Genomic DNA, 24,161 nt, shown 5'->3' with positions numbered 1-24,161 from the left:
ACAGCGGTGCTCGATGTGGAAGCCGGACCTACAAGTCACCGCTGCGATGCAGCAAACGAGAACGTCGAGGCTCCGGCCCGCGTGTTGGGCCTGGTATTGAAAGTGTGACCGGTTTTCAAACATCGAACCGAAGCGTTCTCGTGGGGTCGTTTTTGTCATGTGATTGCTGAATTACACCGTTTCAATGACAGGTACAGGTCATAACTAGTTCATGACTATGAAGACGTGGAGCCATGTCACTCACCTGGCCATCGTCCGGATCAGAGAGCGGCACCGGCGGTGCTGGCAGGTCCTGCGCCGCGGCAGCAAGGCCGAGTTCTGAAACGATATTGATCAAATATTAAGCTCATATTATGAATGACGTATTTGTTATATTGTCGTATTTGTTATAGCTAGCAGTCATTTCAAGGACGTTTAGGTATTAGATATCTTACATGGATACTCAAATGACTTACATCACTAGCCAAGCACTGTCATGATCAAACTGGCATGACAGAATTGATGACAATGTGTTTAGCATGCGCTCGTCGCTTACCTGAATCACTATCAGCTTCCGACAACTGTGATAATTGTTCCGCTTCTGCTGAAAAGTAGTATGGATGCATCATTTTTATCGCTGTTTCACATCGTGAGCAAACTTTCATTTGAGTTATACGTTACTTTATTGGCCCATATAGCTAGGTATTGTATCTGTATGCTCATGAATCGTATCAATTGGAATTCTAGAGAGAAGTTCTAACTTATACTCCGCAACTAGATGGATCACAAACTATTTTACGACTAAGAAGTTACACGATCATATGAGCTTAGGTATTTTCCTGCCGTGAACAATGCCGAACAAAAACTAAGAGCTAGAAGCTTACTCGAATGCTACAATGACCCAAATAACTAAACGCGCTAATGACCACAATCTGTCAAATGCGAAAGCATGCTAAATCGGGTCCTAATCTGCATATGCTACAGGAAGCTGTCAAATCAATTAAAGCCTAACTAACCGATGTTAGGAATGTGGTTGGTGACCTGGTTGTCGACTGTGTTCGTTTGGTGTGGATATAGACCGAGCTGAGACCTTACCTGTGTCTGAGGGAGGTGGGACTTCCAACTGTCTCGGACATCAGACTGTCGATCATACTCCAGGCTGTCTCTTGCTGCAGAGCATTGCTACTTCTCCCGTAATGGTCCGTGAGTTGATCATTATAAGGGGAGAGTGTTGAAGGAGAGATGAAACGATGCGCTTCACATAAACAATTGTGTATGAGATAAGCGATAATAAGTCGTGGACTGGGGAGCACGCCTATACCTACATATTGATTATTGGGGTTGTTCTGCTTTGACCCATTACGAGTATATGAGCAAATAAATATGCTTGCTTTTGTCGTGCTTGAGCGCATCAAATTCGTCAGCAACTCGCCTACATGTGCTATGATGCTGCCGCTGGTCGTAACAGAAAACGCTGGTGACATTTTTAGAAGTGTGCAGCAGATAAGTTATGTTTCGTTGTGTGAAATGCTAACTCTGCAGCGCGGTATCGAAGATGACGACAAAAAAGTTGATATGTCGATTTCCACATGTATTTACAGAAAACACATTCAGTCATGGTCCATTCTAGGCATATATGAGTTCGATCTCATATTCCTTCATTCAAAAGTGATTTACTTCATCATGACAGCCCAATGCCAGAGACATCTTATCCTCAGACACAGCTGAGTCATAGCTTCTGTCAGTAGATGGTGACATGTTATTGCTATACTCTCGTACCATCACTTGTCTTGAACTGCTTTTGTTTAAGCGAGAAACACTACGTCCCTCATACAATGACGTAAAACATAAACTTTTAGTAGCAATTGATAGTGACCTCCATCAACTTGTCAAATATCCAGCGCCAAACATCTTTTTAACCTTGGACTCTAAACAGTGAACACGTTGCTCTAGTTGATACAAAAGACACGGCGTATCAAAAGGAACCAAACCATTAAACTTTTGCTTCAAACGAATCATCAAACGCAGGCGAGCGACATTTTCCTAGATTGATTTCACATGTTTGAAGTAAAACTGATTAAAGTAAAACGCATAAAACACCTATCATTACCACAACCATATTTGCTATGGCACTGTAGCAGCTGCAAATACCATCCACACCGTTAGCAAACCACTCGAGTCATCTGCCAGGTCCTTGTCATGTATCTCACACATTGCTTATCGGCAGATATGTCTCTGTTTCCAGAGGACTCGCCGGCTTAAAAACACCAGCAGTTTCTGCTAACCCAGTGTGACTCACTGGATTACACACCATTTCGTTACAGCACCCATTCACACGGCCCCAATCACGCTACTCTCCCCTGATGCACCTCGGTCGCCTTCACCAACACGAAGGTGGCGGAGGGCGCAGTGTCCAGCACGTGCGGGACGGCCAGGCTGGGCCGCGCCCCGGCACTCTCCAGAGTCTGGGTGGCCCTGAGCGTCACTGGGGCGACTTCGACATCGTTCATGGCCGACATCAGGTAGAACTGCAGCGGGTCCTCAGGCGTGGGCTGGCGTATCTCCAAGAGCGGCGGACTGCGCTCGACGCCACTGGGGAGCGCCGCACGCCGTCTGCCGGCGTGGCGGCGCAAGCGGCCACCCTGGGAGCCGCCCGGAGCCTCCGACGCCTGACGCAGCAGCTCCTCCAGCTGCGGCGGCTGCGACGCCGGTGCGAACACTGGCTGCCGCGTGGGTCGGATCAGCGGCAGCTGCGGCTGCTGGAACAGCGGCTGCTGCGCCGGCTGCGCGAACAGCTGCTGCAGGAGCAGCTGCTGCGGAGTCAGGCCGAACCCTGCGTTGCCGAATCCGCCGCCGCCGCCGCCGCCGCCACCGAACGCGGCTGCCGGCGCCACCGTCTGCCCGGGGATGGGCTCAGAGGAGGTGAGCACCTCCGTGGCCGTGATGACATTGACGTCCTTGTTGATGATGACCGTGTGCGTCTTGCGGCCTTGGAAGAAAATGGGGACGGTGGTGAGCGCCGACTCCGTCAGCGTGGTCACGTAGGTGGTGGTGTGTGAGAAGGTCCGGAAGGCTTGCTGCGGCTTGGGAGCTGGCACGTTGATGGGCGGAGTGCCGAAGTTGGGCTGGCCGGGCTGCTGTCCTCCGAGCAGCTGGCGCAGCAGCAGCATCAGGGCGTTGTTGTTCTGGCCAGGCCGTTGCTGCAGCGGCGAGGCGGGCACAGTGCTCACCTCCGCGGCGACAGTGAACGCCGGCTGGATGTATGACGAAACAGTGGAGCTCAGACGGCCCCGGACGCGCGTCGTCTTGTACACGCCCGTCTTGATTTCAGTCGGAGTCAGGTACAGGGTGGAGACCTCGGTCAGACCGCCGGCCCCTACGGCCGTCGAGAAGCCGACGTGTGTGCGGAGCTCGCCGGCGACGTCTGTGACAGAGTACTGATCCGGTTCCAACGTTGCTGTCACCGTTGTCGCCGAGAGCACTTCTTTGTAGGTCGTTCGGCCGTTTTCCACGAGAGGGATCGAGGTGGTGATGGGGTCATCAGAAATGACGATGATATGGCCTTCGGGCAGCACGGGTGTCGGATCAATCTCTGGCTCGAATGGAGATGGAGTGCTATCGCGACTGCTTCCGCGACTTGCGAACAGGCTCGTTCGACGGTTGGTGGTAGGACGACGTGAGCTGGACAGTCTGCTGGAGCCTCGCGACGGACTCGTGATGCGGGACGGAGTGCGAGACGGCAGTGTCACAGAAGGCTTCCGGCGCGACGGCGTGCGACGACTGGAGCTGGGGCCACTATTGCTGCTGCTGCTTGTGCTACTGCTGCTGCCGCTGGTACCGAAACGGGCTTGCTGCAGTCTCTGACGCAGGCTGACTTTGCCGCTGCTACTGCTGCTACTCCTATCACTACTGCTGCTACTTGCTGTCGGCGCCTCTGGGCGAACAGGACGCCGAGAGCGTGCGCCAGGAATGGCACGGCGCGTGCTGCTGGACGACCTGCTCGAGCCACGGGACCGATTCGGGGTCAGTGTGAACCGCTCCTTCTCCTCGGTCTCGCTTGGCGTGGGGCTGACGTTCCGGGCGCGTGGCACCGATTCCTCCTGCGTGCGGCGCCTCAGTGGACGCTGAGATCTCCTTCGAGATCTCAGAGGGTCCACAGCAGCTTCAGCAGGCTCTTCTTCTGCTGCCGACTGCTCCTTGGAGAGGATATCTCTCAAGGAACTTCTCCTGCTACTTTTTCTGGCACCGAATGCCTGACGCTTACTTCTTCTGTGAACGGCATCATTTTCGTAGTCTTCATAGGGAATGTCACGTTTGAAAATTGTTCTGCGTCGTAAGAATGGCAGCCTCCTTATCCCCGAGCGAGAGCGACTACGTGCACGTGCGAAGGGGATACCCGAAGATTCTGGGGATTCCGTGGTGGGTTCAGTAGTGGTGGTTACGGGTTTTGGAGTGGTAGACGTAGTAGTGGTAGTAACGGCTTCAGTGGTTGTGGCTTCTGTTGGCTCCTGACCAAAGGTGTTAGCAGCTAGGAAGCGACTGGCCAAACCTCTAGGACGGTCTGAGCCTCCACGTCTCCTCAATGGGAGCGCGTTTCTCGTTCCACCAGTCCTGCGGGATTCTCTTCCAAATGCTAGCAGTCGCTGACTGCGGGGTTCGGGCGCCGGAGTCTCTGTTGTGGTAGGATTTGCCACGGCAAAGAGCTCTGGCTCCTCCGTGGGATCAATAGGCTGCTCATCGTGGATTTCATTTGCTTCTGTCGCTCTTGAAACAAGCAAGTCGAACGTAGGCAGAGGTGTGGCTTGGCTCTCCTCGCGCTCAATGTTTTCGTGTTTAATCAATGCCCTGAGGCCAGGTCTCTTTGGGCGTCGCCCCGTCGCTGCTCGGAAGCTGCGGCGAGTCTTAACGATAACTCTGCGTCTTGTTTGAGTTGGCTGGATGCTTTCCAACGACTCTGAGGTGGAAATGGGCTGACTGGTTGTCAGTGGTGTTGCTACCAAAGCAGGTGCGGACGTCACGGGTAGCTGAATTGTTTGCGATTTGGTTGTAGAGACCGATGATTCAAAACGATTCAGTGACGTTTCGGAACTCTGCAGATCAGACGATCCGTGCGAACTGACACTAAGTCCACGCTTCTGGGCCAGCAGTGCCAACAGACCAGCCGCCTTTCTTTCCCCGCCGGATCTGCGGAACTGTCTGAACGCACGGCTGGTAGAGGTCAGAGCTCGTGAAGACTTTTGAATGCCCGAAGACACGAGAGCAAGGGCAGACGACACTGCATTTGAGGGTGAAGTCAGAATCGTGGTTCGGTCGGCGGACAGCGGGGTCGTGCTAGACCTGGGTCCAGAGCGGATAGCCGCTGGTAGTCTGAACAAACGACTGCTTCTGCTCGAGCTCGTTTCAGCGACACTGGATGTGGACACAGGAGCAGGTGCAATCCTCGGCAGAGCGGTGGGTCTTGGACGAGGCGCCTCACTGCTAGAGACAAGGATATCCTTCAGCTGAACTGTGGTCTCTGGTGCTAGTTGAAGAACGCTGGTAGTGCTCTGAACTAGCTGAAGGTAGCGACCGTTAACCACTGTACCAAAATATCCGGTCGAATGAACTGTAGCAATGCCGTCGTTAACGACTGAAGACGTCCTCGAAGATATGAGCCCAGTTCTGTGGGCGGCAGCCACTTGTGCCGGCACGCTGGTCACCTGGGTAGCAACGTCTTCCGATGTAGCAGGAGTATTTGCCACGTCAGCAACGTTCAAGGAGGCCTGCGGTGTGGCGCTCACAGATTCCGACTTCAGCGCGACAGAGGCAGTCAGCTGCGGGGACTCGTTCGCAGTTGACGTAACCACATTGCTGCTCACCACCAGGCGGCTTTTGATGATGCTGCTGGCTCCTACCAAGGATGTGGTGAGGTACGTGTACGTGGTGAAGAACGACTTTGTGATGACTTTGGGCGGGGTTGTGGTTTCTGTGGCCACATTTGGAGACAACAGTAGCAGTTTCGTCACTTGCTCAGTCGAAACTACCTCCCTGCCGTCCACAGTAGCAGTGCTGCTGACCAGTTTGGTGGTCTCTGTTGTGACAGCTCCCGCCGGCAGCTGTTCCGTGGCAACACTGCTCACTGTGCTCAAACTGCTTCGCACAGCGCTCGTGCCGTCCTTCACAACAGTGGTGAAGTACGTGTACGTGGTGTAGTAGGTTTTCAGCACCGACTTCACTTCATCGGCGTCGGCGTGTGAGGAGAAGAGCGCCGGCGTTGTGGTCGGGGAGATACTGCCAACCAGAGCGCGACCCTGCTTCAGCACCTCAGCGGTCTCGTCACTAACGATTATCTGCGCCGTGGAATCGCTGCCGACGGCTCGGCCCAAGCTGTTGCTGACGGAAGCAGTCGCCACTAACGGCTGTTGGACGGGAGTCTGCTGTCCAGGTGTCTTTGAGGAGGCATGAGTGCTCAAAATAGACTCCACCGGATGAGCAGCGGTGGCACTGCTGTCACCGTGGTAGATGCTGGACGCACTCCGTGCCACCTTGGCGTAGCGACCCTTGATGTAGGTGCCGTAGAAGAGGGTGGTGAAGACGGTGGTGATGTCGCTCTGCACCAGGGTACCACCAATGGATGTCACCAGACCAGTGGGATACAGGTCATTAGTGTTGAACTCTCGAGTGGTGGCGGTGGAGTGATCACTGGAGGACGCTCTGCTCGGTGAAGCGCTGATTACTGACGCTCCTGCAGACCTGCTCTCCTTGCTGGTCGCCTTCGGGACGAACACGGCGGCGCTGCGTTCGAGCGGCGCCGCGGTCTTGGTTTTGGTCACCCGGCCACCCGGAACAAACACTGGAGCCTGGCTCCTGACGAGGCTCTTCCCGGTCCGCGTAGGCGCGACGATGTGGTTACCGCTGTCCGTGCGGGGCATGAAGACTACGACGGTGCCGCCGATGGTGGTGACGAAGTTGGCGAAGCCGACGTAGGTCACGGTGGTGAGCTTGTTGTCGCTGCCGTCCAGGTCCTCCATCAGGTCCAGGGCCCGGTCCTCACTGAGCGGAGTCGACTGCGCGGCTTCCACTAATAGATAGAGAGAAGAGAAGGGGAGATAGTGGGGCGATAAGAACAAACACAATAGATAGATCAGCACAGAAGAACGATTATTGACATCGAATTTGAGACAAAACAAATGAGAATCATTGACTGAAGGTTAGAGCATGCAAATGAAAAGAACAAACAAAAGACAGACAACAAACAGGCATGCAGATAAGTGGTGAAAAGGGTCTCGTCATTGGTGAAATGAAAATGCCAGCAAAGTCCGATAGTTGTCTTCGGTTCACAGCAGTCGTCCGCAGAAAAAGTCATCGGATGAATCTGCCTTTCCGTCCGGGCGCTCGTCCCGCGTCAAGTCGTTTCTGCAGGAAGAGATCGTCGCAGTTCTCTTCGTCCGGCTTGTGCTTCCAGTATGGCGAACAGCATGGTTACGTCGTTTCTTCAATTTGTCCGCAGCTATATGTGCGTCACTCGCCCACGATAATTTTTATGTCATATCTCAAGTCAACTAGTATTGTCCGTACAAATCGTCTTTTATACACATTTTAGTCCAATTTGGGCGGCAGTGCACACATTACAGCAATAGTGCAGGTGATTCCTACAATACGGCATAGCCCGTCCATGGCGAACTGTCGAAATCGGTTGGGCACTATTACTGAACTGTGTGCACTATGTCTATATTTGGCCATAAAAAGTGTCTATGTCACGGGTAAATAAAACAGGAGAAGATCTAGTGAGGAGAAGAGTACATGCAAAACTACAACAGCGTGCTTATACGATATGTACATGTAAATCAATCACAACGATGGAGATATTGTGAGATAGAAATTTGATATAAACAAACGCCTTACACCAGCAACCTTCCACAGGAATGGCAGGACAGCAGACAGCTGTCAAAAGAGGTGTTTACCTACGTCCTACAGCTACTGTTGTTTGGCAGTTAAATTGCCCGACATTTTGTTGACATTTTGGAAGTAACATGTGTCTCTTCTCAGTTCTCACTTGATCCCCTCTGTTTGGTTTGTTGTCTCGGGATATTGTGTCACGTCATCCTATGTAAGGCCTCAGCATTGAAATGTCGTAAATGTGTCATTCACACAAACGCCTTTCCATCAATGTAAGAGGCTGACTGGAAGAGACTTCAGTCACCTTTTCTCAGACATCCTTGACACCCTGAGTCGTTCTTTGGAAGCGTTAGGAAGAAGGAATCACTAACAAGGATATTGTCAAGATCTTTTCAGTGTCGAGGCGGTCGCCGGTCGGTGTCAATGGCGATGCCGTGTGATAGTCAGTCTGTTCAGGTCGTGAAGGCCGTGTCTGCCAGCCGTGTGATAGTCAGTCTGTTCAGGTCGTGATGGCCGTGTCTGACAGCGCTGGAGCAGCATTGGACAAAGAAGTCCCGCCGAGCTGGAGCTTACCTGCACTCTGAGACGCCAGCTGCCCATGGCCTCGGTCTGTAAAGAAGGATGCGGAAGTCAGTGATCAAGAACACAGAACCGTACATGTTTGTGTGATATTTTATGCTGCTTCGTCGGCTCGATGTTGAAGTGATTCACCTTTGATTATGTAAAGATGGTGGAACTATACACATAAACATCCTTGAAGAGGTTCACCAGTGTTCCCACGGCCTCGTGCTGTAGTTGCATCCACAACAATCATTTCTGGCGCACCATAGTCACCTATCTCCTCCCTGCCGAGCTGCCTAACTCATTGGGCGTGGCTCTGCCCTGACAGTGTGGGCGGCTGAGTCTGAACTATGTGCGGCAACTCGGCCTGCGGACGGCGCTCGTTGGGCCGACACGGTGCCGTTTTTACTGGCGCGCTGTGAGAACGGCCGCACCATTAGTGGGCGACCTTTGTGGGGGCTTTCCGGGCGGGCCGAGCGGCACCGGTTCACCCGGACGTCCGCCGGCACCGCCGCCTTCCGGCCCAGCGGGAGAGGCCGCCGCCCGGGCCGGGAGGCCCTCAGAGAGGCCCCCAGGGAGGCCCTCAGAGAGGTCCGCAGGGAGGCCCGCAGAGAGGTCCTCAGGGAGGCCCGCAGGGAAGCCCTCTGAGGCCCGCAGGGAGGCCCTCAGGGAAATCTAGGGAGACTCAGAAAAATTCTTAGGGAAGTCCTTACAGAGATCCTTGAAGAGGTCCTCAGCGAACTCGCAGCACACGGAATCTCCAGGAAACCTTGAGCTCACGGAAACTCAGGAAGGCTGACGAAGATTCTCGTAAACCTGGCCTCCCCGCGAGATTGCTGGTTAGGGTGCAATATGCACTGCTGCGACTGCTGGCAGTGTCCCTGGTTTTGTAAGCGGTTTACAGCTATCGGTTACCAGCTCCAGGACTACCGGCTATGGCTATACGGAAGCTGGTTGCAAGGCAGTCCGCCAGGCATGACCAACAGCCGCCTGGCAGCCAGGCATAACACCGGAAGGAATGACAGTGCAAACTATGCCACAGTGGAGTGGTAATTTATGAAGGCTGCGTGACACATTGAGGCACAGCAATTGAGATGTTGGATAATTGTAGATACTTTGCTACTGGGTCAAGATCGTTGTATAGCATTCCTCGGAAGTAGCAGCCCATAACATTCCACCCCACATCCGCCTCCAGATGAGGTGATGGGGTTACCTAGCGGTCTGCCCAAACACAGACTGTTCCATTGTCTAGTCCTCATCACGGACAAAGCTCGCTGTTTTGTCCAGAACACCGGGCCGTTGTGTGGGCGGGATCGTGCTGACCGGGCCCACGCCGTGACCGGCTCATAGACACCTGATGACACTGGGGAGCAGAGCCTCACGAGCGTCCGTGACCCGTGACCACCCCGCTGACAGGTCACAGTGACCGAGCGGTGACCCAGGGCTGACCGGCGCGCCGAAACGGAGCGTGTCGGCGCTAATGGTCGCCGCGGGGGCAGACCAGGAGAGGGTGACACCGGAGGGTGACGGGCAGCACCACAGAACAGTGGATGGTACAGGCGGGTGACGAGCAATATGAGACAGCAGTGGCCAGTGGGTGCCGGTGGGTGATACGGAGGATGACGGGCGGTACGAGAGAGCAGCAGGTGACACGGGAGGGTGACCAGCACCGGTGAGAAACAGTGGGTGACGGTGGGCGACACTGGCTCACGGTAAACGGACCACCAGTGGAGCCAGCGGGCGGCTATGGTGCTCGTTTCGTCACGTCATTGTCTGCCGTCTGCCGATCTATTGGATCATTTGGCATCAAAACAGCGTTTATATTATAGACGAATGTCCATACAGAATAGCACTAACAAGGATAAATTTTATGAAGATGTCACGGCCACAAATACACCAACTGCATGCGATGTATAACCTTTCTCTTAAACAGTTGACCTTATGAAAACGAGCCAGACTATTTAGAAGGCTTTGCCTCACCGCCCTTGGACGTATTCCCGGGCGGCGTTGCGTTGCGCCGTGCGGCGGCCTGAGAGGGCGGTGTACCAATCTTCCCGAAAGGGTCCGTCGTCCGACCTTGGGCGATCTCCCAGACAATGGTGTGACCGGGCGGCGCCGGGTCGGCCCGGACTGACCGCTCTGACGGCCGGGCGGGGGCGGGGGCGGGGGCGGGTTTCAGAGCCGCGCGTGGCAGCCGCCGCGGCCCGACCGGCCGCCGAGCGATGGGGCAACACCGCCCGGCCGGTCCTGGGGTGTGGTCGCCCGAGCGTGTCCTTGTGCCTCGCTCCCGCCGCAGCGCCGCAGCTACCGCGGCAGTCAGTGATGGGGAAATGACGCGTTGCGCATTGCAGGTGCAGAATACATATCCGTGTTGCAATGCTAGGGGGCATGGGATTAGCCGTTTAATGGTTAGCCTGGGCAAAAATACGAAACAAGTCAAGCTGCAGGTAGTACATTGTTATGGCGGTTAAAATGTCCAAGGAATGTTCCACTGAAATAGCTGAGAATAAATGCCACAGCAGTACACATACAATTTCTTACATTTTCTAACGGTTTTGACATTTGTAACACGGCGGTTTCTCGTGCCCAGGGCGGGGCGCGCCGGTGTTGTTGTCAGCCCTTTACCAGAAGAGATGCTCTGCCGGTCCAGGTGTATTGTCGAGCACAACACAGAGCGAGGTGGTCAGCTACGGTGTCGGTCGAGACCGACGCAGAAACGCGTCCGGCGTGGTCTGAGGTTGGGGGTCTTCTCTACACAAGCGCGCGGAGCAGATGGTATGTGTCCAGCGGCTGTGGAGCTCGGAGGACTCCTCGAGCGAGAGAGAGAACGTCCGACGCCGATGATGGCTCTGGGTCTTCTCCCAGTCCCCCCGCTCGGGTGACTTTAGCAGAACTCCCTACTCTAAGGGCGGTGGCCCTCTAACCCTGCGTGGCGACTTACTATTGGCCGTTCCATATATGGTTGCACAGTTGCGATTGGTCATCACCACGTCGTACGATCGAGAATCATGCGTCACGTGAGTGAGAGCGTCACACGCTGGTCTCGTGGTCCTAAGTGCATCCGGCTTCGCAACGTTGCAAAGACATCAGACGGCACTTAGCAGGCAGCGGCTGACTTCTAGGTATAGAGTCTCTAGAGCGCGTTTGACAGAAGACAGACTAAAAGCTGACGTTTGTAGATAACACACCGGCGGCGCGGCGCAGAGTGCTGGAGACGATGAGTCACGATCATGAATAAACTATGACGCGTCGTCGGCCGGCCGCGGGGTCAGCTGCAGTGGGCTGAGCGCGAGCGGAGAGCGGTAAAGGTAATGAGCGTTGAAATGCGAAATTGAAATATAGCCACCACGCAGGTATAACTAGACTACGAACTAATTAAGCCTAAACCCTTAGAAACATAAGAAGCGATTGACGAAGGACAAACATCAATAAGCAAATAACTAGCACACACTTTACACACCTCCCCCACCCATGGCAAGAGCTTTGGCTAGGACAAAGCAGAGGCCGACGCCTGAAGGGCGAAGGACACAGCGGGGAAGTCACACGCAGAACACAAACACATCCGCGACAAGAACACAATACAGGGGCGGGAGGGCGGGAAGTGGCCGGGTGAACGCATTGAACGTCACTGAAGCACTTGTTGCGGTCCACGAAAACGGTTATCGTAGTTCATGACGTCAGTTATTTCGGCGGTGACCCGGATCGTGGGCCGTCGAGTCAACTGGTGACCCGGATTGCTGGTGCGCGGGGGCACTTCGCTTGGTAGCGCACGTCTGCGCTCGGTGCAGAACACTGAATCATACGGTGATTCGGATAGTTCCTCGGTCTACTGTGATGCAGGCTCGGCGCCGTGCATACACAAACACTTGCACTTGCAGGCACACTGGGGAAAGAGGAACAAAGAGACCTCACGCCTGGCCATACGTGGCCCGTCACGGCATATCCGTTGTGGCACTAGACTGAGCGCTGAGTGATGCCGGTGCATCGTTTACAGTTACCACGTGCCGGCTCTGCTAGCGAGCCGAGCACAATGTGACACTCGTCAAGTTATGACTGGCTCGTGATAGTCTCGAGAAATGAAAGCTGGGAGGACAAAGGGAGGAACGGTTTGTAGTCAGGCAGCGAGAGCAGTAGTGGTTAGCGCAAAAGCATAGTAGCAGTCAAGGATATGGCCTTTAGTAATCATAGGCGTGTTCGTTATTATCAGCAGCAGCATTCACTCTCAAAAACATCCATCCACAATGCATCCGTTGTGACACCTATGGTCCCAATCACAACGACCAATGCATCGTTGTGGCTCCTACGGTCTCTACCACAACGGCCATTTATTACAGCGGGCTATGGAAAGCCAAATCAATGCAAAAAAAAAAACTAAGTATTCGGAAGCTTCCGGTAACAATCCGATGAGTCACCTCAATCATGGTGCTACATCACGGCAAATGGCTGTTGAACGTCAACGTCATTTGGATTGCTAGCTAAACTGCCAGACAATCAGTTCCAGATTGCACCTTCGTCTCTCGATTGCAGGGCACTCATAAAAAAATAGACATTTGTCTCTTCTATTACGCAGCTCTGGTGTACGTTCCGTCGTACACAACCCTTCGAGAGGCTCGAGACCTCAGACTTAATCGTACAGCCTCTGTGGCAGCGGTAACGTCCATGCTCTCCACTGTCCGGTAACTGTGGCGAGATTACAGTGGGGTCACCTATTGCTGCTGAAGGGTTCTGAAAATTTGCAGTGCACCTGTCTCATACGTTTGTTGGCTTTACTCAGAAAAGCAGACCAACATCAGTCACCATGCGTGACTTGACCGCGCTCGGTCACCAATTAATATACAAGTTTCATTCCTTTCTTAGGTAAATGCCTCCCTAAAAAGATTCTTGCAACATCATAAGGGCTTATCTCAACATCGTAGTCCTATTTCAGGCGTAGTCATCAACTGCACTAATTCCGTGTGCTTTTCGGAGTAATCACACGAATCTGAGTTTCTCAAGATCTGGGTATTTAGGGTCCGGTTGAGTGGGCGCTTGTTTGACTCGTCGCTGTTGGGTTTCGTGATCCTTACGTCCAAGATAAGTATCCCTTTCATTGATAATTGATAATAGCTCTAGGCGTTCGGCCCGCTCACTAGAACTTAGATCGAACAGGTCAGCTTTGTTCATTTCGGCACGCCATAAGTCTAGTTTTTCGCCAAATGGATTTATTCTCAACAACTCTCGGTCCTTTGCAGGCTGGCGTTGGGGAGCACTGGAACTTTTCCCTGTTACCTTCACCGCGGATTTGGAGGATTCAGAACCAGGAGCATGCAGGCGGGACGAGTTGGATTGAGCCATGATTGATACAATTGAGAGCCAAAAATACAAAATCATAAAGTGAACCATTTACGTTACGCTGAATTTTTCAGTTTGCAAAAGTAAAATTAAAATCCAGTGCCACTCGGGAGATGTCGAGACGTACCTTTGATGGCGTCGCTGAAGATGGGTCGTTCACTCGTTAACTATCACTCCACTATCACTTTCACTACGCACCGCGGCGATTGTTTCGATTACGCGCGAGAGTCTGTTGTAGCGCTGGGCGGGCGTTGAACGCCTTTGAAGCCACTCGATGAAGATGCCTCGCAGAAGAGCGTCAGTTGACCTCTCTGATGACGTCAGTTGACCTCGTTGGAGAGCGCGAGTTGAACTCTCTTTCCTGTTAAACTTTGTCTCGATGACGAGAGACGGTCGGTTGGAGTTATCAGCGGCTTAGATCAAGCGCTGGTTGAGATGGCTGCCGTATAACTCGGGCAGATTGGGCCTGACTGGTACAGTTCGATTTCAGAGCCCTTTATGACTGGTACTGGTACAGGTACTTGTACCTTGAGCTGGCTGAGCTGGCACTGATGGAGATAAACGGTGCCGAGCTTTGGCGTACTCACTTTTGGAGCGCTATTGTTCAGCGGCTCACTGTGAAGTATCGGCAGATGTAGTAGCCGTGAGAGCTGGCTGGTAGCAGCTGGAGCGCAGCAGCGTTGTATAGGTGTTCGTCAGCGGCAGAGTTCGTCAGCGGCAGAGTTCGGACTGAAGAGTCGGCGCACGAAGAAGGAGATGGAAGTGAGAAGACGGCTTCTTCGGCAGGTTCGATCCGACGTCAGCGGCACCAATGTAACACGGCGGTTTCTCGTGCCCAGGGCGGGGCGCGCCGGTGTTGTTGTCAGCCCTTTACCAGAAGAGATGCTCTGCCGGTCCAGGTGTATTGTCGAGCACAACACAGAGCGAGGTGGTCAGCTACGGTGTCGGTCGAGACCGACGCAGAAACGCGTCCGGCGTGGTCTGAGGTTGGGGGTCTTCTCTACACAAGCGCGCGGAGCAGATGGTATGTGTCCAGCGGCTGTGGAGCTCGGAGGACTCCTCGAGCGAGAGAGAGAACGTCCGACGCCGATGATGGCTCTGGGTCTTCTCCCAGTCCCCCCGCTCGGGTGACTTTAGCAGAACTCCCTACTCTAAGGGCGGTGGCCCTCTAACCCTGCGTGGCGACTTACTATTGGCCGTTCCATATATGGTTGCACAGTTGCGATTGGTCATCACCACGTCGTACGATCGAGAATCATGCGTCACGTGAGTGAGAGCGTCACACGCTGGTCTCGTGGTCCTAAGTGCATCCGGCTTCGCAACGTTGCAAAGACATCAGACGGCACTTAGCAGGCAGCGGCTGACTTCTAGGTATAGAGTCTCTAGAGCGCGTTTGACAGAAGACAGACTAAAAGCTGACGTTTGTAGATAACACACCGGCGGCGCGGCGCAGAGTGCTGGAGACGATGAGTCACGATCATGAATAAACTATGACGCGTCGTCGGCCGGCCGCGGGGTCAGCTGCAGTGGGCTGAGCGCGAGCGGAGAGCGGTAAAGGTAATGAGCGTTGAAATGCGAAATTGAAATATAGCCACCACGCAGGTATAACTAGACTACGAACTAATTAAGCCTAAACCCTTAGAAACATAAGAAGCGATTGACGAAGGACAAACATCAATAAGCAAATAACTAGCACACACTTTACACATTTCGCCGTTATTTCTCTGTCTTTGAGACATGTCGCTTTTAAAGCAGCGAATACCAATGTGTCATTTACGTGAAGATAAGGCTTTCGTTTTATTTTTCAACTTCAAGGCAAGCAGCCAATTGCACCACTTAATTTCTCTTTAGCCATTGTCGCAATTGACGTGACCAGTTCCGTTCAATCGAAAACTTTCCTCTTGCACTTCCGCAATGACCTGCGTTGAAACGGAACTTGTCGCACGAGTCCAGTGTTCGCCCTGCTCGACTTTTGTCACTCACACTTTCACCAATCTTGCCCCCTGCGCGAGATGTTGCAACGGTGATCGAGTCACCTTGACAGCCGTGCACCCCATTTGATATTATCGAACACACCATTCGATATTATCGCATCCATTCCATCCTTGCCGATGGAGTTCGTGGGGCCTTGGGTCGCTGACACAAACCTTGCCGTCACGCGCAAGGTGAAGATGAATGGGCGTGGGCTGCGGCACCCAAACTGTCGGGGGGGGGGGGGGATATCGTGCCACTCGTGTCCAACTCTGACCCGATCGAAGCCACAGCTAAATGGGTTAATTAGGTCAGCTGTCGGTGTGATGAAGAGATCGTGCTGTGATGAAATGTCCAAATAAAGACGGCGGTGGAGCTTGCAGCTCGGGTGCGAGCTCGCCAAACTATGGTCACATGCCATGGAATTTCAACGTTTCGTGCCCAGGTAAGAAGTCAATCGAGGCTACATGAAGTATACCTGTCATCACGCACCCGCAGCCTAATGCAGCAGATTGCACCTGTCTCTGTAGTGATGATCACAGACATTTATGTGGAGACAAAGTGGGTAGACCAGAAACAGAAAGTCACTCCACTTTGTTCCTGACGAACAGACCTCGTCTCGACTAGTACAAAGTTCGAGAGTGCTCATTGTTCACTCATCTGGCCAGCGTCAGCCTGTTACACCTGGAATCATGACTGGGTGCTCTCGAAATCCTGTTCGCAGATCAAACCGCTATATAAAGACAGACAAAGAATACTGTCTACCACTCAGCTCCTGATTGATTTTGCAGTCTCACGAAGTGTCGTGGATCTGCTGAGAAGTCTGTCCACCGTGGGACAGTATACGGATGACCGGACCTTCGGCTGACTCAGGGAGAAAGTAGCGAGTTTTGTGACGCGCGCGCGCGGCCGTCTCGGTCACTCGGTGCTGGCCGCGGCCTGGTACCGGCGCCGCGGCATCTGCCCCGTCCGCCGCCGGTCCCCGCCCGTCGCCGAAGGTAAGCCGGTTCCTCCCGGATCGGACGAAGGGCAGCGCCGAGCGACGCGCCGCCGGCGGGCGACCACGCCCTACTGCACCGAACCCATGCGCCGCCGATGGCACCGCCGACCCCTCCCCGTCCCCACCCCGTCCTCGCTCTCATACCCGCGCCCTGAGTGGAGGTCACTGGAGCCTTCTCTGAAAAAGTCTCGAAGCACCGACGTGCAAAAACCATCTGAAGCGGACGCGTAAAACTGTTATAGCCGGCGAGGACACCCGAAATGATGAATTCAAAAGGTGTGTCTCGAAAATAATGGCTTTTTTGTTTTCCGCAATCGGAGGTGGTTTGTCTGAACTTTTAACGATCGATTCATTTCGCGGAATTTTCTACTCGGCCCCTGTTGAATTCAAGGGCAAGATTAAAGTTGAAGGTCATGAAAGGTTATCTCTGGCTGTCTCTCCAGATCTCCACGCCGTTTGGAAACGTCTGGTGCTAATAAGGTAGTGACCACGCCCAACAGTAAAATTTCCTGGGTTACGTAAGACCATTCTGATCAAATCGGTAAGCTGTTATTCGAGCTAAATGCTTAGGCTTGCCTAAAGGGCGTAAAGGCAATTAAAGGGCATCTCCAGTTAAATATTTTATCAGGAATAAATTGAAGATGACACGTTTTTGCAAGGTATGGCTCCGCGGATCACGTGTTACGTTTGAAACGGCATCTTAGCCCTACTGCCCCATACTGCTTGAATGCGCATCAGTGCTTGCTCGTAAAGACACAACTTGATCTGGCTGATCAGGTAAAGAAGACGATCTTTTGGCTGTTTTTTTTCGTGGGCTCTAAATAAAGCAATAGATCATGCTCATTTGGAAAGCAGCGTGCGTGTTTGTCATTGTTGAAGCACCACTATTATTGCCACAAGTTTCACCCACTCTAAATCCGCATAAGGAATACCGCCCGGTGCAGCGACAACCCGCAGGAAGTTCCAACTTCCAAACCACACAAACATCACGTTTCGGACAGCTATGCCAGAAGAAAGCCCATTGTACATTCATGAGCGGCCGTCAGCGCGCGGCGGTCGGCCGGTCGACGCGGCGCTGACCTACAATCCATCGAGGCGCGTCTCCAATTGACCACTCCGGCTCGGCAGCGGCGGTCGCCGGCCGACCGGCCGTGCGATCCGTCACACCGCACCTCCACATACCGACTGCGGACACCGGCACCCGGCCGGAACCGCCGGAACCAGACGAGGAACCGCCGTAACCAGGCGAGGAACCGCCGTAACCAGACGTGGAACCGCCGTACCCAGCCACTGTGGTGACCGACGGCCGGCGATCGGGGCCGACGAGGCCTCTGACAGACAGCCCGTCCGTCCGACCGCTGAGCTGACCGTTCCAGGTCGGTGACGCCACGATAGGGCCACGGCGGGCCTTAACAGGCCGATGACGTCATTGCTATACCTATGTCGGACTGATCAGTGGTCGGAGCTGCGGACGGCGGCCTCTCCCCCGGGGCAACGCCGCCGGACCGTCTCTGTTCACCGACGGATGGCAGTGCAGTGGACGGCGGCCACTCCAAAACGGGTCACAGCCCGAGTCAGTCACGGCCTCGCAGCTGACCGTGTGACAAGTGGCCAGCCGTCTTCACACACAACGTGGAAAAGCGATCACCCCGATAGTTGCGCGCCGAGCGCAGTGCCGCCGCTTTGGTGGGCCGCGCCGCCCTAGCTGCCACGGCCAGAATGTGAAATCGAGTTGTTTGGAGCCAAGTTTCTCAAACTACGAATGAGTAGAAACTGCTCGTTTTCGCGGGTGTGCCGCGTCACGCGATCGAAGTGGGAGCGAGTCACCTCCTGAGCCGCCACCGGATATTGGTTTTTGCAGAGTCAACCAACTTTCTTACGTCGAATGCGCCAATATATTCAGGAGTGGCTGGTGGCTCTCTCTCCTCTTTGTTAGCTGACGGAGCATTTAAGACAGCCCATGGCGACGTTTGAAAGGTCGGACCGGGGCGCTGGCCACCGCCCTATCACCCACCCAAGGTTTCTCCGTCTGACTTGCGGAAGAGAAGTCGTTCGCCTCGGACTGCACCTGGGACCGGCCCTCTTCCGGGCACAAGGTCACAAAAAGGCCTCTGTACCCATCAGATCGGTAACGATTCCGGGGCGGAAATGTCGGGATTAAGAGAATGACTCAAATAGAGGTATTAGTGGCATTTCTGCGTTTTCCTAGTTTCTCTGCTATGATATTACGACTTATCATGGGTGATTTAATTTCCTTGTGTCCACGACGCTAAGATACAATTTCTTATGCCCCACGCGAGAAAAACGAAATCATCTGAATGATGAATAAACAACTGCTTCCCAGGCATATTTATTCCAAATCCCGGCATAAGTTATGTCAATCCACTAAAACATCCGCATGACACCAAACATCTCACAAATACTGGACACCGAACAATAGCACACATTTCTCAGGCGGCCCACTGTGTAAACTCATCCCCACGATCCGAGCCTTTTTGTTTTAGACCGAGCCCGATCTCCGACAGGAAACACAAACACGACTGGTATCCGCGCGGCGCGCCGGCAGACGGGTCCGTTTGTAGGTCATCGGCCGCGGCGTGCCACCCCGAGGTGACGACCGCCGCACAGTGGAACCGTCTCCTCGCGCCGCTCCGCGCCCGTCGATTAGCGCGCTGTGCAGGCATCCAGCTTTCTACCGCAGCCTCCGGGCGAACTGTATGGGAGCGACTCACTCGCGTGCACTCTCGCCGACCCGACGTCGGCTGAATCATCGTCAGCCAGGGAAGCCCGGCCTCGGCCGGTCCCGCAGGGGTCCCGGCTGCGGCACCGACCGCCGTGGTCCGGTGGTTCGTGGTCCGCTGGTCTGGTATGGCGGTCCGGTGGTCTGGCGTTCAGGTGTCTGCAGGTCTTATCGGCCGCTGACCGTCACACAGACTTGCTTTAGATGTATAGGCTATTATTATTTGGTGTTCCCTGTGACCCCTTTGACGATTGTGCTGTATTATCCCGTGACAGTCTCAGTCGTTTTATGCAAACAGTTCAGTGAGACCGCTACTGTGAACATCTCAGCGGGATGCCTTAAGATCACCGGAACAGATGACCATTACGTGACCGTCTGACCAAGTAGACTGTGAAGGTCACAGGGAGCCACAGCTGCCACCTGTTACCTTTAACGGATCAAAGGCTGATGAATCGACCCTCGGCCACGCCTAACTCGCGTCTCTGGCGCCGCAGAGGCCCGTGTCGAGAGCCTCTCTATAGTATTCGTACTGAACCGATCCCGTTTGGTTCTGGCCGGGCCTTACACAAGCTCCGGAATCGTGTCAGCGCCCGGAGCGGACCGGGCCGCTCAGCTCGGCCATTAGGCCGGTCGTGACGGGTGGTGGCCAGTAGCGGGGCGTGTCACGGACGCAGAAATCACGGCCGCAGTCGGAGAGGCGCCGACAGCAGACTGTTCGCAGACTCTCCCCACATCAGGCTCATTTACTGTGTTCAAACATTGGTTTGACAGAGTCTATTGTCGGGCTAAAGACTTGCCCACGGTTCGGTAAAGTCCCCTCTTCAGGAAGCGATCTCAGGCGCGATAATGGCACAAGCTATGTGTCGCGGCTCACTACCGCTATACAAGTGAACGCTGGCTCATTCAGCCGCCGGCCCGGCCCGCCCCTGCATAATTTCTGGGACGCAAAGCCTGCGTTTGTCATGCAAAGCAGCCGTTTCGATTCACGGCGCCGGCTGGCTCAGTAGGAGTCAGGAGGGTCGCGCCGGCCGCAGTGTCGCGCAGTGTCGCGCAGCGTCGGGAGACGCCCAGCCTGCTGGGATAACGGTCGGCGTCCCGAGTCTGAACGGTCGGCGTCCCGAGTCTGAGCCGGTCCGGCCTCTGAGCCGCCGCGCTGAGCTCGCCCCCGCCGCGCCGGCCCGCGTCTGACCGTCACACGCGTGTCGCTGTGACGGTGTGACGGTGACGGCGGCCGGCTGGCCGTGACACAGTGCGTGCCGCTGCCGCGATGACCGTCGCGTCGTCACCAAACCGTGACAGCTGGGCCACTTGTCGCGCCGAGCAGCCCGGCCGCAGCCGACCCAATGACAGACACTTGCGGTCCAATTAAGGGATCCTTTGAGAATCGTGCCGTGGAAAAGACTCGTTTACGCTGTCAAAAGACCCGACTGTGGCGGTTAAATTGCTTAGGCCCACTGAAGGTAGAGGTTCAGTGGTTTTTGAGCATTTTATGTTCTCAAATACTATGTCAAATGATATCTAGCACAGCGTCAGAATCGAATCAATGAATATACTGGTGGTTCGATAGAGCGGGGACATTGATCGTAGTTCGGTGAGCAAAGCATGGCCGTTTAGTTCTCGAATTTAAGCCGTAAAATATCAGCTATTCATAGTCTTTCCCAGTCAGACCGGTCGCGGCGGTAGCCCAGTTTCGCACCGGCCGCCGACTTCCGTTCGCGGCCTGACTCGTCTGTGTACGACTGCAAACGGATGCCGTCACCGCCGCCAGCGCCGTGGGCGGCAGCGGCGGCCGCAGGCCCGGCGCTGACCCAGATGGACCAGCAGCCGGCCCGTCGATACCGGACGCCACAGGAAGTGGCCGAGGATGCCGTCAATGTCTGCACCGAACACGGCCCGGCACGCGACCAGAACTCGGCCGTCAGAGCGGTCCGAGTGCAGACCGCACCGGTCAGTTACCGCACCGGGAGAAAGCGGCGGCGCCTTGTGAGCCAGATTAGCCCGTATCAGGGCTCATATCGTATAACTGATTACCGCCGGCGGCTGCGAGAGAGGAGAGGAGAGGAGCGCACAGAGCAGCGGGCGCCGCGTGCGTGACCGTTCCGAAGTTCAATGGCACTGGCACGCGCTGGTCAGCGACGCGTGCTGAGCCGTGGGGCAGCGCCGACAGCAAAATGCAGCGCCGCTACGCTCCGCCTCTTACGCGCCATTCAGTGTGAGGAGAGCGCCGTGATGACTACCCAAAATATCCAACGAGCTCAAATGGCGAATCGTAATTCAGAGAAGACGAGATACATGCTTTCCTTCTATCAGCGGCGTGAATGAATAATGCATCAGCGAAGCATGCGTCGGGGATGGCAAATGTACTTTTATTGTAACTACCTACATCTAATTAACGGAAACGATACATTGCTATAAAAAACATATAAACGAATGATATCCACAGTACCATATGCATACTTATTCTCATTGTTATGATTATCAGACAACTGGATTGCTATTTCAGTCTCAGCAACGCACCAGTGCTAAAGAAGGTTGAATGGTGGCATGCGTTCTGCATGTTGCAAACTGAATACATGTCGATCATGGCTCGTCACCTGCCACTCGGCGGCGAAAAGATACGCAAACTGGGAAACTGCGGTTGACGATGCCGTGACAAGATAACAAGTGCACGGCGTCGCGGATAAAGTACCATGACCAGACTGATGTGCTGAGATCGGGTTACTGGGTCAAGGGCAATGTCCGATGGTGCTAAAGTGCCCCAGCACCATGAACTTATGTGCTCTAATTTATTTTGAATCATTCTACGAGTAAAGAGCATATGTTTGAGTGATAACTTAACGAAAAAAGTCCTACATACGGATGAAAAGGATTGAAAGGTGCTGCCCGGTTATGTTTATTACGGTAACTCAATACTTTCCCTCCATGCATGGCCTGCCTCACAGTAACACATTGCATGTCTCTCTGAATTTATGTGACATGTCTCCCCGGGTTTGACTGATCACAAATGGACTCACGTTTCCCTGCTGAGGCCCGGGACTGACCCTGCATACCAATCGGCCCGGACGCTGCAGCTGACCTGTTTACGAGCGGCCAGGTCATGACAGTCGCGCTGGGACCCCGCTGTGGATTTACCCAGACGGCCGGGGAGAGAGGCGACCCGACTGGGGTGAAAATAGGGGGAGGGGAGCTTCGGGAATCTCCGGGATGTCAGCGGAACTCCGGTGGCGTGGACAGGAGCGGGTGACCACAGGAATAAGTCACGAAGGATCTGACACGTTTTTATTTCCGGTGAAGGTGTATCCGGGAGTTACTCAAGAATCTAGATGACGCATAACATAGCGAGAGAAGATCGAGCTGGAAATACCCCAACAAGGCTATTCAGGAGATTGGCTCAGCTGGTGATGGTCGTGACATTGGACGAGTAACGGCACGCCTGATTCACCAAGGACAAATTAATTGAATCACATCCTAAGAATGTGAGCTTAAGGATAGTGAAAGTATGCACGCCATAAATCATTGGTAAGATATGTTTCTTTTTCATTATTGCATATAATGCCGTCAAGTAGCATCGCTCACATTCCAGCTAAGCAAAGACCCATGCGAAAAACGCACCCTGCTCATCAGAATATCAGCAGACCACTGACCCACATATCGTCCGTTTCGTTCCGAGCTCCAGGCCTCGCGGCGACAATGCAAAGGAGCGTGCGCCGCATCCATCTGAGCCGCGGCGTGATGGAGGGGCGCCGAGATGGAACTCATTCCGAGACGCATCCTACTTTCACCCGGCGCGGCCCGTGATGACAGGCGGCCGCGGAGCAGGTTCCGGCCGGCCAGCCCGAGACCACAATTAACCCCGGTCAGCGGCGGCTGACCCGGCGCCATCCGAGCCGCGATCTGCGCCGCGCGGAGCTGGCTGCGGCCGGCCACCCCCGCCGCTCGCACGCGCCGGCCGCGGTCCCTCCGGCCGGCCGGTGGGACCGGTCTGTCTTCAGCTGCACCCGCCGGGCCCGCGGCCGGCTCCGTCACAGGCCAGCTGCAGCGGCGGTGGGCGCGCACGTTGCAGGAGTTCACTGAACCACTCTGCAACTGGGTCAGGGTGTCGCGCGCGGCCGGCACGGGTGCCGACGGCGACGGACACCGGGCCGACCCGTCTGCCGACTGATCCGCGGCTCGGGCCTCCTCCTCCGCCGGTCCGGACCGGTGGGGACCGGTGCGATTCCACCGCTCCCGGGACGGCCTCCTCAGCATCGTTACGGAACGATCCGAGCGCCCCACTGCGACCGACACAGGGGCTTCTACATAGGCTACTTACCACTCACAGCGCGGGGGAAATGTAACGGCAGGTCTGCCCTTCAAACGAGTGCCTTTGAAGTTTTCACAATACCTCAGTCGATTCTTAGCCGTCTTAGTAAGCTTATCCGCCTGAAGGTGAAATGAGCTTGTAGAGTGACCTTTTCGTTGAATTACGAGTATTTTAGATCAGAGCAAACGAGAGAAGGACGGCATCTTACCTCGGTGGCCGCGCACGTCAAATCATCAGAGAGCTCCAGCTGCGTTCAACAGTCTCTGAGACAGCCTGCTGTCTCATCTCATTCCTTAACAGCAGCCGCCCAGCCACGCAGGCGTCAGGCGCTGTGGAATGACGACGGTGCGTTTTCCAGCGCCCGCCGTGTACTACAGACCGCGGGGCGGCTCGGCGTC

At 54.6% G+C, this 24,161-nt stretch overlaps 1 protein-coding gene across 3 annotated transcripts in view; it reads right to left on the bottom strand.

The window, feature by feature from the left end:
- LOC122388874 overlaps window positions 1–24,161 on the bottom strand; it is a 44,954-nt gene that overhangs the window by 14,185 nt on the left and 6,608 nt on the right. The window contains exons 2-4 of one of the 3 annotated variants that reach the window (XM_043380356.1): window positions 8,431–8,466; window positions 536–583; window positions 245–318 (exon numbers count right to left, since the gene is read on the bottom strand). In XM_043380356.1, coding sequence (XP_043236291.1) covers window positions 245–318; window positions 536–583; window positions 8,431–8,466 — 158 coding nt within the window. The remainder of the gene's footprint in view (window positions 1–244; window positions 319–535; window positions 584–8,430; window positions 8,467–24,161) is intronic. The other 2 variants (XM_043380357.1, XM_043380358.1) reach the window with 2 other exon arrangements.

This window comes from Amphibalanus amphitrite, unplaced genomic scaffold (genome assembly GCF_019059575.1).
Source record: "Amphibalanus amphitrite isolate SeventyFive unplaced genomic scaffold, NRLGWU_Aamphi_draft 000338F_arrow, whole genome shotgun sequence".
Lineage (NCBI taxonomy): Eukaryota > Metazoa > Arthropoda > Thecostraca > Balanomorpha > Balanidae > Amphibalanus > Amphibalanus amphitrite.
Note: the sequence above shows the minus strand (reverse complement) of the source record. Positions and strands in the feature narration are given on the sequence as shown.